The sequence below is a fragment of the Vicia villosa genome, linkage group LG7, assembly GCF_029867415.1.
Source record: "Vicia villosa cultivar HV-30 ecotype Madison, WI linkage group LG7, Vvil1.0, whole genome shotgun sequence".
In the NCBI taxonomy this organism is placed as follows: domain Eukaryota; kingdom Viridiplantae; phylum Streptophyta; class Magnoliopsida; order Fabales; family Fabaceae; genus Vicia; species Vicia villosa.
In genome coordinates, this window is record NC_081186.1 from 15,191,852 (window position 1) to 15,206,377 (window position 14,526).

Below are 14,526 nucleotides of genomic sequence, written 5' to 3' on the forward strand. Positions count from 1 at the left end.
CTTTCATCAACAGAACCATTAGAAACTACACAATGCTCTTCTGTAATAGTCACGCCTCGAGATTCACCTTCCAGGTGTTGTTGTTTTGGGTTGTTCAGTTGGGTTAAATCCCTAATTTCTGTGTGGGATTTTTCTTTTTGAAATGGGAGAGTGAAATTTGGGTTTTTGGGGAAAAATCAGGGAGCGAACAAATCGGTTGAAAATCGTAGCGAGGAACGATATCGCCACTTTGGATTCTGTTATTGTGAGTGAATGAAGAATCAATTTCTTCGTGTTGTTGTTCATCACCATCATCTTCAAGTACCTGTTTATGGTGGTGACGATAGATCTGAAAATTCGAATTTGCGGTGTTTTGTTTTTTTGGCTCTATGTGTGAAAGGGGTGTGGGAGAGAGAGAGCGGTAGCGTTTAGGATTTGAATTTTGAAAGACGCTCTTCTTTTTGACCTGGTTGTCCATCAACGACGACGTTGCCATTGATGTTGTGGCCATTGATGAGATCAGAGGTCTTTGAGACCAATGTGGTAAAAGATTTTTGGTGGGTTTTGATATGGGGCAAGAATAGGGTGTGGATTTGGTGATGGGAGAGAGGAGAAATCGGGATCAGAACGACACTCGAAGGTGAAGACGCGGTGGAGGCTTGAAACAGCCATTTTTGCGGTTGCTTTGGGGTTTTGCGAGGTGTTGTGAGGTTAGGTTTTTCCCTACGCCTAGTCTCACTGACAAATGAAATGTTGAATCTGTGGTTTTTGTGAACCTTTTTTTTGAGTTTTTCTTAAAAGGGGGCTGAGTGACTCGGAGATTCTTACCAAAATCTCCTTTATTTTTAGAACGAGATTGATATTGAGTAAAAGAGGTGTTTGTTGGTTGAATTTGTTGATAATAAGTATTGTAGTCATATGAATATGGGTTAGGTGGAGGTGGAGGTGGTGTATACCCATGATTAAAATATAAACATGGTGATGGAGTTGTAACATATGGATTTGTGGAATAATAAGGTGTAAAAATTTCCCATGGAAAAGATGGAAATGAAGGTGTGGTAGGAGTTGTGAAAGAGGGGTTTGTGGGATAGGTAGGAGGAATGCTCCATTGATGAGATGAAGGTGTAAGATAAGGGTAATCCATAGGAGGATTTGAGTACATGATGAAAGCACCAATTGATAGGAAGCTAATCCTACCAAGACTATCAATTTAGGGTTCAACAATAAAATGAGAAAGACATAAAAATAAACTAAGGGAATAGAGATAAAAATAAACTTTGATTTCTTTGATTGATATCCCCAAATGTGTCAAAGACACTACATTATATAACATCCCTAATGGATAACAAACTAAAAGCCCAAATATAATTAGAGCCCAATAATAATAACAATAATACTATTAATAATGCTAATAAATAATACTATAAATATTATTATGCCCTCTATCATTGTCGTCGGGTTCACTTGAACCTTGTCCTCAAGGTTTTAAAATTACTCCCGGATTCTATCATGTAACTTATAACAATCTGCTAAAATATTTTTGAAGAACTCACTACGCCAAACAAGACCTTAGACAGCATTTTTTTGGCTTTAGACAGCGCTTTAAAGCGCTGTCTATTCCAGCGCTGCTGTAGGTAAAGACAACGCTTTTTTTAAAGGGAAAGCGCTGCTAAAGACCCCCCTAAGGCAGCGCTTTTAGTTTAAAAGCGCTACTAAAGGCCCCACTAAGCCAGCACTTTTAGTTTGAAAGCGCTGCTAAAGGCCCATCTAAGCCAGCGCTTTTAGTTTAAAAGCGCTGCTAAAGGCCCCCCTACGGCAGCGCTTTTAGTAAACCAAAAATTAAAAAAAAAGCTACTTTAGGCAGCGCTTTTAGTGTAAAGCACTATCTAAGCTATACAATTTTTTTTATATAATTTACTTAAAATAGCGTTGTTTGAATTATATATTTTATATGCACCTGTTTTTTACACAAAATAATAATAATAATAATAATCATAATAATAATAATAATCATAATAATAATAATATCATTGTTTGGAAATATGATACAAATGAAAATTCAAAAGCACCTTAGTAAAAAAATTAATGATGAAATGATAACATACAATCACCAGTTAACCTATTTACATTCTTTGATAATATATAATCAACTGTTAACCTATTTACATTCTTCCTAACATAGTATATTCTACCGATGCAACACCGACTAACTTAGCGCCGAATGATAATGTTGTTCCGGGTGGAGACACAAATTTAACAACAGTTAGCACAATGTCAGGATGTTCGGCTATTCTCATACCGTAAGCAAGCGCTTCATTATCGTCAGGTCCTCCGAAGAATATTCGAATCTCATACCAAAGCTTATAACCACAACTTGACAACCATCGGTTAACCTGCATAATTTAGTGCACATCAGTACAGGAGTGTTCAGTCTGCCACAAACAGTTCAAGTATAAGATAAAACCTCAAACTAGTCACACTACCATATTCAAAAATATCCGATACTGTCAAAAAAAAAAAGAATACAAACAACAACTCTACCAAAGTCCATACAAATACATAGCCACACATACATGTCTACACTTACCAAACGACCAGCCCATGACATATTTGAATCGGCACAAACTGAAAGTCCTTCGAATCCACACGTTCATATGCATTTCTCTTCCAAATTCCAATTAATCACTACCTTCATTTATCAAATAAAGCAGCCTAACATGAAAAGCAAATAAAAACAAATAAACCCAACACCTATCCACAAATTAAACATCGAGACATAAGTGGTTTTTTACAACTATATCACCAACTTTTATATTGTCATAGCTAAAGAAGCCAGAAATTGCAAAAATGATATCATGCATACTTTCTTCACCAATTTCTCAATGTTATGAGTGTAAGTAGAATCAACCTGCTCATTCATTGTTCTCACTTGTATCTCCTTTCTATCTCAGATCAATACATTGCCTAATAGTACCACCTGCCACCCATTTTATTAACTAATGCCAGCATTAAGTTTCAATCAATTATATCAACATGAGATGACTAAGTAAGGTATATATCCTATTGAGAACATATTTGGTTCACAGATTCCTTTATAGTATGTATATACAATAGTATGTATATACACATCAATGTTTCTTATCAAGTTAAAACACTAATTTATATGAGTGGTAGGAATAACAAGTTTTGTTACAAGGATTAATATGCTCTCTTGTATATAAATATGAATAATCTCAATCTCATTGTATGATCAATACCAATTTCATACTCAGGTTTTCTATGAAGATTTATAGCCTAGGATTAATATATTATATAAACGGGAAAATATTTCAAATAAACATGTTATATATAATTCAAAATTTGTTCTTATTAATTATAACCAATGTAAGAGCATCGTTTGCTTTCCAATATGTCATACCATCCTCAACTTTGAGTGTACTCTTATGCCATATAAAGCCATAGTCCAGGTAATATAAATAGGTTTTGAAAAAATAATGATTACCTTTGCTATAGATGAACCAATACGCTTCTCTCTGTCAGAGCCATTTTTATCATTTCCCCGAAGTATAGGTGTTTCATATTTATCTTTGAACCTGAGAAATTATAATTTCTAAATCATGAGATGGGAAACTTGGCTAAAAATATATTGCAAGAAAATGACAATTACCATTTCTTGTCACCAAGCAACTCAGGGCAGCAGAAATTGAACAATGCCCACAATTCCTGTTATAGCAATTAAACAAGGTTGAATAATCTAATTTCAAAAATAAGCATATACACTCATGCTATAAAGTGCACAGCTCAGTGTGCAAGATAAAACTTCAGGCCACCGTGTGTTATTCAAATGGTAAGATTTAGTCAGTCTCACAATACTAACAATCTTTAAAGTACTTAAAGTGAGGAAAATAATCAAAGTTTCCCCACATAAAACATTTCTCTTGAGATATAATCAACCAATTCTACACACTTCAAACTTATATAAATTTATCTATTTCTTATTTAATCTGAGAACAAGTTACAAAAATTGAGGAAGAGGTGAACATACTGTATATAGACAAACCAAGATTAGATAAAATTTAGATAAACAACCCGGTTTTTACCTCATCAAGTATCATGTAGTCCCACGTAGGGTCATCTTCATTATCCTCGTTGTTCAAATACCTACGCCCCTGTAAGGACTTGGAATTGTTGCGGACAGTATCGTATGTGGTGAGAAGAACGCCTCTGTTCTAAAGGGAGACAAGAAAAAATGTTGTTTAAGATTGATATCTGCAAAATATCACAAATTGGTCATTGTTGTTTTTAAGAAAGAAAAGTCTAAATTTAGCATTTTAAGATTAAACTATTGTGATGAATAAAGTCAAGCATCTGCACTCTTTTGTTTTCTCAGATAGACCGGCAACCGTTAACTCTTTGATCCAATGTGGCAATAGTGTTTTGGGGGCCACAACCAACGCCCTTCTAATTAAACGGGAATGAAACAGTCCAGCTGCAAAGCCACAAATCTGCAAGAAAAAACCAGCATTGGTAAATCATAAACTATCTACATAACCAAAGAGTTAACGATCTTGGGTCATTCAATGTAATAGAACCATCATTCTCAGGCTCAAGGTCCAACACCTAAACCATCATACATAACCAAAAATTATTCACTCAACGTGCTGGGACCTATTTACATGATATGTCAAACATGCCGGTCACGCTTTGAACTTCAAACATAATTTCTGAGCTGAGACAGCACAATTTTCACCATGGCTCTTTCAGTTCAGTTTTATTGATTAAGTGACAGGTGAGACGAAGAGGTCTGAGACTACAATTCCAGTTCTCACTTGATGAACCCAGAGTAGTCAATAGCCACGATATCCCGCTGTAGCGAACCGGAGGCCGGCCGCTATGGGAAGAGCCTTAGCGGTGTATAACACTACAGTAGCCACTAAAGTGTAAATAGGGGGTAGCGGGGACGGAACGGTTCTTGGACCAGAGCAGTTTCTTTCTGTTCTGCTATCATAGATATAAAATTTTACAAGATTTACGACTTCGCTGTATTATAAGAAATCAGAGATATAAAATTTTACAAGCAAGGTTAGGTAAAATGGCTTTTCAAATAAACAAAAGAGTTTATCAAAGGAGTTATACCAGACCTAACCTCATAACTTCACTTCTCATCTCTAAAATTTTAAGAAAAAACAAAATCTCATTTCAATTTCAAGATTCACCAATTTTTTTCTAAAACTAGGGTTTATGACAAAGAGGGAAGGAATTCGAATTAGAAGTAGAACCTTAAAATTGATAACATCATAAAATTACAGGATTCTGTTTTTGAGATACAAGTTAGCTAGAAGAGAGATGGTGAAGAGAACTGACCGGGGAGCGAAGAGATTGAGCAAGCGACGAAGAGCTTTGCGAGGCGGTGTTAGGTTTTCTACGACGGCGTTTTTGGGCAGCGCGATTAGTAGGGAACAAAAGGATATGATTGAAAGGTTTCAGAGATGGGGTTTCTTCGTGTGAGGGAGGTACAAAATCCAAATCGATGGGGTTTGAAAGCTTCTTCTTCAACTGAGATGGAAGGAGTTTCTTACGGCAGTGGCGTGAATCGATTTTGTAACGGCGGCGGTGAGGGAGAAGTGAGGTACTGTTACGGTGAGAGAGAAAGAAATGGTGAGAGAGAAAGAAACTGTGCGAAAACCTAAATATAATTTCATTAGTTTTTATTTTGTTTTATTTTTTCATTATTTATTTCCTGTAGCAGTGCTTATTAGGAAAACAAACGCTAGGCCTATGGCGGCGTTTTTAAAAAGCGCTTTGTAACGTGGATCTATGCCAGCACTTTCAAACAAGCGCTTTCTAATGTAGGCCTATGGCAGCGCTTTCGTAAAGCGCTTTTTAGAGTGGACCTTTTAACAACGCTTTTACCCAGTTTTGTGTATACATTCCGTGTTTTATTTTATTTTTTAATGTATAGCAGCGCTTTTGGAAATAAGCGCTGTCTAAGTGGCGCTGCCAAAAACTGTTTTTGGCGTAGTGACTCTATCTACTTGGTTTCTATCTGCTCTTTCAGTAGGATGGTAGCTATCCCAAAACACATATTCAGAAGCATTTGAACAAGTAGTATCGAAAGGCTTGCATGACACTACAACTTCTAGTTTCCATGTGCCATAACAACTTTGAACCCATATTTTTGACGGTGGAGAATGATATCAAGTAAAGGGGTGTAAACATCAATGTAAAATATAACTTTGCAGCAAAATGATGAAACAAAGCCTCATCAAAATCCCTACCACCCAGGGACCTATTGTACGAATGTGCCAATACTTTCAGATGCCCCTTTTTAAATCCAGCAATACAAACTTGCATGCTAGCATGCCCAACATCAACAAAAGCAACATTCAGCTGATCATTCTCAGGAAGATCGGTCTTTTAAATCCCATAAGCCAAAGCAGTTGCCGTCGTTTCATGAATCAAGTGAAGCGGGTGCAAACCAGCAATAGTAGCTGCATCCAACACAGCTCTCCTCTGAAGATCAGTAAAATAAATTGGAATCCCAATACAGCAATCAACAACAGCCGCATTCAAATTTTTCTGCACAATCTCTTTAAGATTCCCCAACATCGTGGCAAAGACATGAGTAGCAGTAAACACTCTAGGCTCCCCAAGATACCGCGCGTGAATCAACGGATACCCATCAGGTCCTTCCGTAACAGCAAAAGGCAACGACTTCAAATCACTCTGCACCTCCAGATCAGCAAATTTCTTACTAATCAACCTCTTCATCTGCGAGATAGAACTCTTCGGGTTCATCATAGTAGAAGCAGCCCCAGCCGTCCCAATAAACCTTTGTTTATAACCAAAACACACAATAGCAGGAGTCTCGCGCTTGGACTCATCATTAAGCACAACATCAATCCAATTGTAAAAGTTAATGAGTTCGTCAGTATGCTTACCTGAGCTTGCATAAGCATCAAAGGCTTTCACGCAATCAGAGTACTCCATGTCAAAAAATTTGTCGAGCAACACAGCAAAAACCTCACATATATCCGCATACTGTTGACAGCTCTCCTTAACTAAAATTTTCTCTGACTTCAGATCCTTCAAAGGAGTAACAGTAACAATCCTTCTATCATCCTGCCCCGACGCATCAGCCATATCCCCATACGACCTCGTCTTCCTCATCCATTTCGACACCGCCAACACACAAGCATTCACATAGCCACGCGAGTAAGACATCAAGTTCAAAATCTCCCTCATATACTTCTCACTCGTCGGATCTTCGTCATGACTCGTCGCCGTTACAATGGTACCGTTTTGAGTATTTTCCAATTCACGATCCTTAAGCTTCAATTCTTCCTCCTCTATTACAACACTGTTTTGAACACTTTTGAATCTGCTATCGTTACCAACCTCTACAATAGTATCAGTAACATGAAAGTTATTCCCATCAAATTTCGTACCGTTATGACTAAACTCTCCTTTCCGTTCAACGCCATCAACTTTCCTCCTTTCATCAACAGAACCATTAGAAACTACACAATGCTCTTCTGTAATAGACACGCCTCGAGATTCACCTTCCAGGTGTTGTTGTTTTGGGTTGTTCAGTTGGGTTAAATCCCTAATTTCTGTGTGGGATTTTTCTTTTTGAAATGGGAGAGTGAAATTTGGGTTTTTGGGGGAAAAATCAGGGAGCGAACAAATCGGTTGAAAATCGTAGCGAGGAACGATATCGCCACTTTGGATTCTGTTATTGTGAGTGAATGAAGAATCAATTTCTTCGTGTTGTTGTTCATCACCATCATCTTCAAGTACTTGTTTTTGGTGGTGACGATAGATTTGAAAATTCGAATTTGCGGTGTTTTGTTTTTTTGGCTATGTGTGTGAAAGGGGTGTGGGAGAGAGAGCGGTAGCGTTTGGGATTTGAATTTTGAAAGACGCTCTTCTTTTTTTACCTGGTTGTCCATCAACGACGAAGTTGCCATTGTTGCTGTGGCTATTGATGAGATCAGAGGTCTTTGAGACCAGTGTGGTAAAAGATTTTTGGTGGGTTTTATATGGGGCAAGAATAGGGTTTGGATTTGGTGATGGGAGAGAGGAGAAATCGGGATCGGAACGACACTCGAAGGTGAAGACGCGGTGGAGGCTTGAAACAGCCATTTTTGCGGTTGCTTTGGGGTTTGGCGAGGTGTTGTGAGGTTAGGTTTTTCCCAACGCCTAGTCTCACTGACGAAATGAAACGTTGAATCTGTGGTTTTTGTGAACCTTTTTTTTGAGTTTTTCTTAAAAGGGGGCTGAGTGACTCGGAGATTCTTACCAAAATCTCCTCTATTTTTAGAACGAGATTGATATTGAGTAAAAGAGGTGTTTGTTGGTTGAATTTGTTGATAATAAGTATTGTAGTCATATGAATATGGGTTAGGTGGAGGTGGAGGTGGTGTATACCCATGATTAAAATATAAACATGGTGATGGAGTTGTAACATATGGATTTGTGGAATAATAAGGTGTAAAAATTTCCCATGGAAAAGATGGAAATGAAGGTGTGGTAGGAGTTGTGAAAGAGGGGTTTGTGGGATAGGTAGGAGGAATGCTCCATTGATGAGATGAAGGTGTAAGATAAGGGTAATCCATAGGAGGATTTAAGTACATGATGAAAGCACCAATTGATAGGAAGCTAATCCTACCAAGACTATCAATTTAGGGTTCAACAATAAAATGAGAAAGACATAAAAATAAATTAAGGGAATAGAGATAAAAATAAACTTTGATTTCTTTGATTGATATCCCCAAATGTGTCAAAGACACTACATTATATAACATCCCTAATGGATAACAAACTAAAAGCCCAAATATAATTAGAGCCCAATAATAATAACAATAATACTAATAATAATGCTAATAAATAATACTATAAATATTATTATAGCCCTCTATCAGTCATTTTATTAACATTCAATTATGTCATTTTAGAGAGTATTATTAACATTCAAGTATATTATACACCTGTTAATATAGAGAGACTTTAATGATGTTCTCCTCTGCTAGGGTTTGAGAAATACTACAAGACTTTAATGATGTTTCTAAGAATAGACTCGACTCTTTTTAATCATAATTGAATGTTAATAATTACTAGGTGTATAATTAAAGTGAACATATCCAAATTTTGTGTAACACTTACAACCTCATGCAGAGTTTGGATTTTAATTAAAACACAAGTTATTATTTTTATTGTAAAATTAGTTTTTATTTATAAAATTAGTCTAATATTTTATCGAATAAGTATATTAAAAAATTACTAATTTTTCTTATATCAATGTCTTTCCAAAACATTATATATTAGTAGTAATTAAAACAATAATTGCCAAAAATATACAATATTAATTACAATAATATATATATATATATATATATATATATATATATATATATATATATATATATATATATATATATATATATATAAACTAATGCAAATAAATTAAAATATACCGTCATAATGTATATTAATTGAAATTTAATTTATGTTTCTACCGGATTAGTTATTTTTTTTCATTTTTTTATCTATTTTTTTATTCATATTTTTCATTGCATAAATATTGTGTGATATTTTTTATTATTTATACAATTTTTTCTTATTTATAAAGTTTAAACTTTTAACTGGACAAATTCATCAATGATCAATATATATTTATCTATATATATATAATATAAAATAATTAAAATATTGAAATTAAAACTCTAACGGATTAATTCCATCCAAATACGAAATAATATAATATGAATACACACAGATACTTATATGGTACGCGTATATGGTACTGATATTAACACATTTAATTAAATATTGAATAATAACAAGAATTAATTTACTATTGATTTAAATATTTTTATAGATAATTCCAAAACAAAATTATTTATATTTAGGAATAATTATACGATTGATTCAAATATATTTATATCTGAAATAATATATTTGATTTGTAAATTGATTTTAATCAATTAATATTAACGAGAAGATGAAGTTAGTGATCAAAATAATTAGGCTAAATTACAGTTTTGGTCCCCCTGTTTTAGGTTTTTCACGATTTTGGTCCCCCTATTTTCTTTTTAAACAGTTTTGGTCCCCCATCCCAATTTTGTTCATGAACAGTGCATGAACAGTACATGTCCGTACATGAACAGTACATGTCCGTACATGAACAATGCATGAACAGTTGCATCAAAATTGGGACGGGGGACCAAAACTGTTTAAAAAGAAAATAGGGGGACCAAAATCGTGAAAAACCCAAAACAGAGGGACCAAAACTGTAATTTAGCCAAATAATTAATATTAACGGGAATATTAAATTACTTATCAAAATATTGAATATTAACCGGGAAAATGAAGTTATTGATAAAAATATTGAATAATAACGAAAACATGAATTTACTAATAACGGAAACATGAAGTTACTGATAAAAATATTTAATATTAACAGGAACATTAAGTTACTGATCAAAATATTAATATTAGCGGAAACATGAAGTTACTAATCAAAATATTGAATATTAACGGGAACATGAAGTTACTGATAAAAATATTGAATATTAATAGGAACATGAAGTTACTGATCAAAATATTAATATTAACGGGAACATGAAATTACTAATTAAAATATTAAATAATAACGGGAACATGAAGTTACAGATCAAAATATTGAATATTAACGAAAACATGATGTTATTGATCAAAATATTGTATATCAACAGGAACATGAAATTATTGATCAAACTATTGAATATTAAAGGGAACATGAAATTATTAATTAAAATATTGAATATTAACGGGAAACAATGTTAATATGTTGAAAGTAAATGTGACTAAGTTTATTGCATTTAACAATTGACATTGTATTGTGTATTCTTTATGCAGGGCACATTTTGTTCTACTGTTGGTAAATCAGTAATATTTTAAGCCGAATAATTGATCTTTCCTATTTTTATTGCATGCTAATAAAATAGCACTTGATTATTCTTTTATTTAAAAACACTAATTTCTTAACCCAATGAGCGTATCCGACCGGTACCCGTGTTTCTTAAATACAATATTAATTGTATTATTCAATCTACAACAATATCAATATTATTTTCTTAATTACTTTTTATTTTCACTATTCAATTTTTTTAATATTATTATTTTTATAAATTTTCTTCTAAATCAATTTTTTTATTAATACATTTTATTTTACTCTCTACAACAATATCAATATTATTTTCTTAATTACTTTTTATTTTCACTATTCAATTTTTTTAATATTATTATTTTTATAACTTTTCTTCTAAATCAATTTTTTTATTAATACATTTTATTTTACTCATTCCAAATGCGCGAAACCGACGGGTACTCGTGCGAACGCACGAGTATCACACTAGTTCTATTTGAAAAATTGTGTAATACTTTTTAACCACGACTAAGCTTAAGAGATGAAATGATATTTAACCTCTCTTTTGTAAAATTAGCGGTCGAGAGATAAGCTAACTTATAGTTTATAGTTTATGGCTGATGACTGATAGCTTATAGCTTATAGCTGGTGACTGATGACTAATAGCTAATAAGCTAATTAAAGTGTTTGATAAAATTAGCGGTTTAACTAGCTGATAAATGTAAAATGACATAAAAGACATTTTTTAATTAATAATTAAATGCATATTTAAAATAATTAAAATTTATAAGGATATTAATGGAAGAAAAAATAATAAGAAGCTCTGTTTGGCAAGCCATGTTTTGAGCTTTTAGCTTATAAACTCGTATGATAATAAAAGATCTGTTTAATAACAGACTTTTCATCACGAACTTATAGCTTATTTTATTAGCTTATAGCTTATTTTTCAGACACTATTTTAAATAGCGTTTTAGCTTATAGTTTTTAGCTTATTATTTTTTTCTTCCATTAATATCCTCATAAATTTTAATTATTTTAATGTGCATTTAATTATTAATTAAAAAATATCTTTTATGTCATTTTACATTTATCAGCTAGTTAAACCATTAATTTTATCAAACACTTTAATTAACTTATCAGCTATCAGTCGTCAGTCATCAATTATAAGTTATAAGTTATAAGTTATTAGTCATCAACCATCAACCATAAGTTATAAGTTATAAGTTATAAGCTAGTTTATCACCCAACCGTTAAATTTATCAAACAGAGCCCTAATGTTATTGTTTTATTAGAGTTACAGTAATTAATTAACTAAATTTAAGATTATTGGAGTCTTCAGTTTTATTTTAAGCTTTCTTTGCTACTTCTATTATTGAGTAATCTACTTAATATAAATATAAGGTTGTCATGATCACAACCCTAGACAAAACCCTAGCCTCTTACAATCTCACAAAGCTTCTCAAATTAAATCAAATTTCAAAAAAAATTTATTTTATAGAATTCTATATTTATTTTAAATATAAATCTCAAATAAATTTTACATTAAAGATTGTCAAATAAATATATAATTATTGTCTAATAAAAAAGATATAATCCAAATGATTTTATGAATTCTAATAAATATAAATATAAATATATAAAATACAAAACGTTGGAATAATATGTGAAATAACTTATAATAATTTTATAAACAACTAAGTAGATTTTTTATTTTAATAATCACTAAAATTATAAATAATAAACTACAATGATAATATAAAAAATAAAAAATAAATCCAATAATTAATACATCACAAAATTTTAAAATAAAAAATAAATAAGAATAAAATTATTTACTATATTATTCATATTTTTATTTATATATTTAAAATTCAAGTAAGAATAACAAATTTTAAAATTCTTTTTATCTTTAAAATTGTTTTTAAATAAAAAAATTATTTTTATCTTTAAAATTATTTTTAAAATTATTTAATTATTTTTTAAATGATTACCTACACAAAAATTTATACGTAAAATATAATATTCTGGAAATTATAAAATGAAATTGGTAAAATAATATATTCTAATAAAATATAAATTATAATATTTTTTATATAATATTTTTTTGTCTTATTTTCCCTTGCATTTTTGTTAAGATTAAAAATATATAAAAATTTAAAAATAATTAATAAACTTATTCATAATTAAATTTATATATTAAAAACAATATTTTAAACATATTTTAGTCAAAAATATTCTAATATAATATAAAATTATAATAGTCTTTGTTATACTAAATATAATATTCTGGAAATTATAAAATGAAATTGGTAAAATAATATATTCTAATGTAATATAAATTATAATATTTTTTTTGTCTTATTTTCCCTTGCATTTTTGTTAAACTAAAAAAATAAATAAAACTATACAAATAATTTATAAAGTTTTTCATAATTAAATTTATATATTCAAACCAATATTTTAAACATATTTTAGTCAAAAATATTCTAATATAATATAAAATTATAATAGTTTTTGTTATACTAAGTAAAACAATAATAGTATTTCATATATTATATCTTTTGGTCTTATTTTCAGTCACATTTTAATCAAGGAAAGATATTAAAAATTAGGTATTTCTATATAAATGTACATATCCTTATTATAAAGACAATATAATATAATTTTAAGGGTCTGTTTGGTAAAAATAGCGGTTGACTGATAAGCTAGCTGATAGCTTATAGCTTATGACTGATGGCTGATGGCTGATGACTTATAGCTTATTGTGGATGGTTAAGACTGATAGCTTATAAGCTCATTGAAGTGTTTGGTAAAATTAGCGGTTCAATTAACTTATAAATGTAAAATGACATAAAAGATATTTAATATATAATTATTTTATTTTAAATTAAATTAAATTATAAGGGTTAAAAATGGATTTTAATTGAAATAATAAGGATAAAAAAGGAAGAAAAGTAATAAGCTATAAGACATAAGCTAAAACGCTATTTGAAATAGCGTCCGGAAAATAAGCTATAAGCTAGTAAAATAAGCTATAAGCTCGTGATGAAAAGACCGTTACCAAACGGGTCTAAATTATCTTATGAGCTTATAAGACATAAGACATAAGCTATAAGCTCGAAAATATGTCTTACCAAACAGAGCCTAAGAGTAATAATATATTTTGTTTGAATTATTATTATAAATATATAATAAGTTTTTTCTATTTCATAACTTCCTACCATTATTAGTTTTTTTTTCTTCAGTTTTTTTATATTCATTAAAGATACCATAAAGTACTATTTTAATAGATCCTTTGTGCAATATTTATTATTATTTATCAGTTAAAATTTTTATAAATAATTGGTTGACTAATCAATTTTAAAAATATATAAATGCATTAATATAAGAGTTTGTGTCCACTTATTTGCTTTACAAAAATAACTATTTAAATTTTTCAGTTGAGAATATAAAAAGATATATTTTAATGTGCAATTTTAACTATCCAATCAATATTTATTTAAATTAAATTCTATACATTCATTATAAATACCTAAAGAAATGATCATCAATATCATTCTTTTTTTTCATTTCTCTTTTTAAAACTTTCTCCTTCATATAGCTAAAGGAAGACTACGAAATTTATGTAATTTTAAAGG

At 30.9% G+C, this 14,526-nt stretch overlaps 1 protein-coding gene across 1 annotated transcript; it reads right to left on the reverse strand.

The window, feature by feature from the left end:
* Positions 1-1,980: 1,980 nt before the first annotated feature.
* On the reverse strand, positions 1,981-6,333 carry LOC131618692 (uncharacterized). Its single transcript, XM_058889861.1, has 8 exons — positions 6,215-6,333; positions 5,344-5,653; positions 4,354-4,484; positions 4,080-4,203; positions 3,647-3,702; positions 3,482-3,572; positions 2,567-2,956; positions 1,981-2,372 (listed from the first exon to the last, which is right to left on the reverse strand). Exons 1-7 carry the CDS (start codon positions 6,331-6,333, stop codon positions 2,927-2,929), a joined length of 861 nt encoding a protein of 286 aa, XP_058745844.1. The 3' UTR covers positions 1,981-2,372; positions 2,567-2,926.
* Between the last annotated feature and the right edge of the window lie 8,193 nt (positions 6,334-14,526).

Excerpts from the sequence above, each read along its gene's own strand:
- LOC131618692 (XM_058889861.1), bottom strand. The coding sequence starts at position 6,333 with ATGCAAGTTTGTATTGCTGGATTTAAAAAGGGGCATCTGAAAGTATTG. Across the intron at positions 4,485-5,343 it reads CTCAATCTCTTCGCTCCCCG|ATTTGTGGCTTTGCAGCTGG; the intron begins GTCAGTTCTCTT and ends TTTTTCTTGCAG. Across the intron at positions 3,573-3,646 it reads TTGCTTGGTGACAAGAAATG|GTTCAAAGATAAATATGAAA; the intron begins GTAATTGTCATT and ends ATAATTTCTCAG.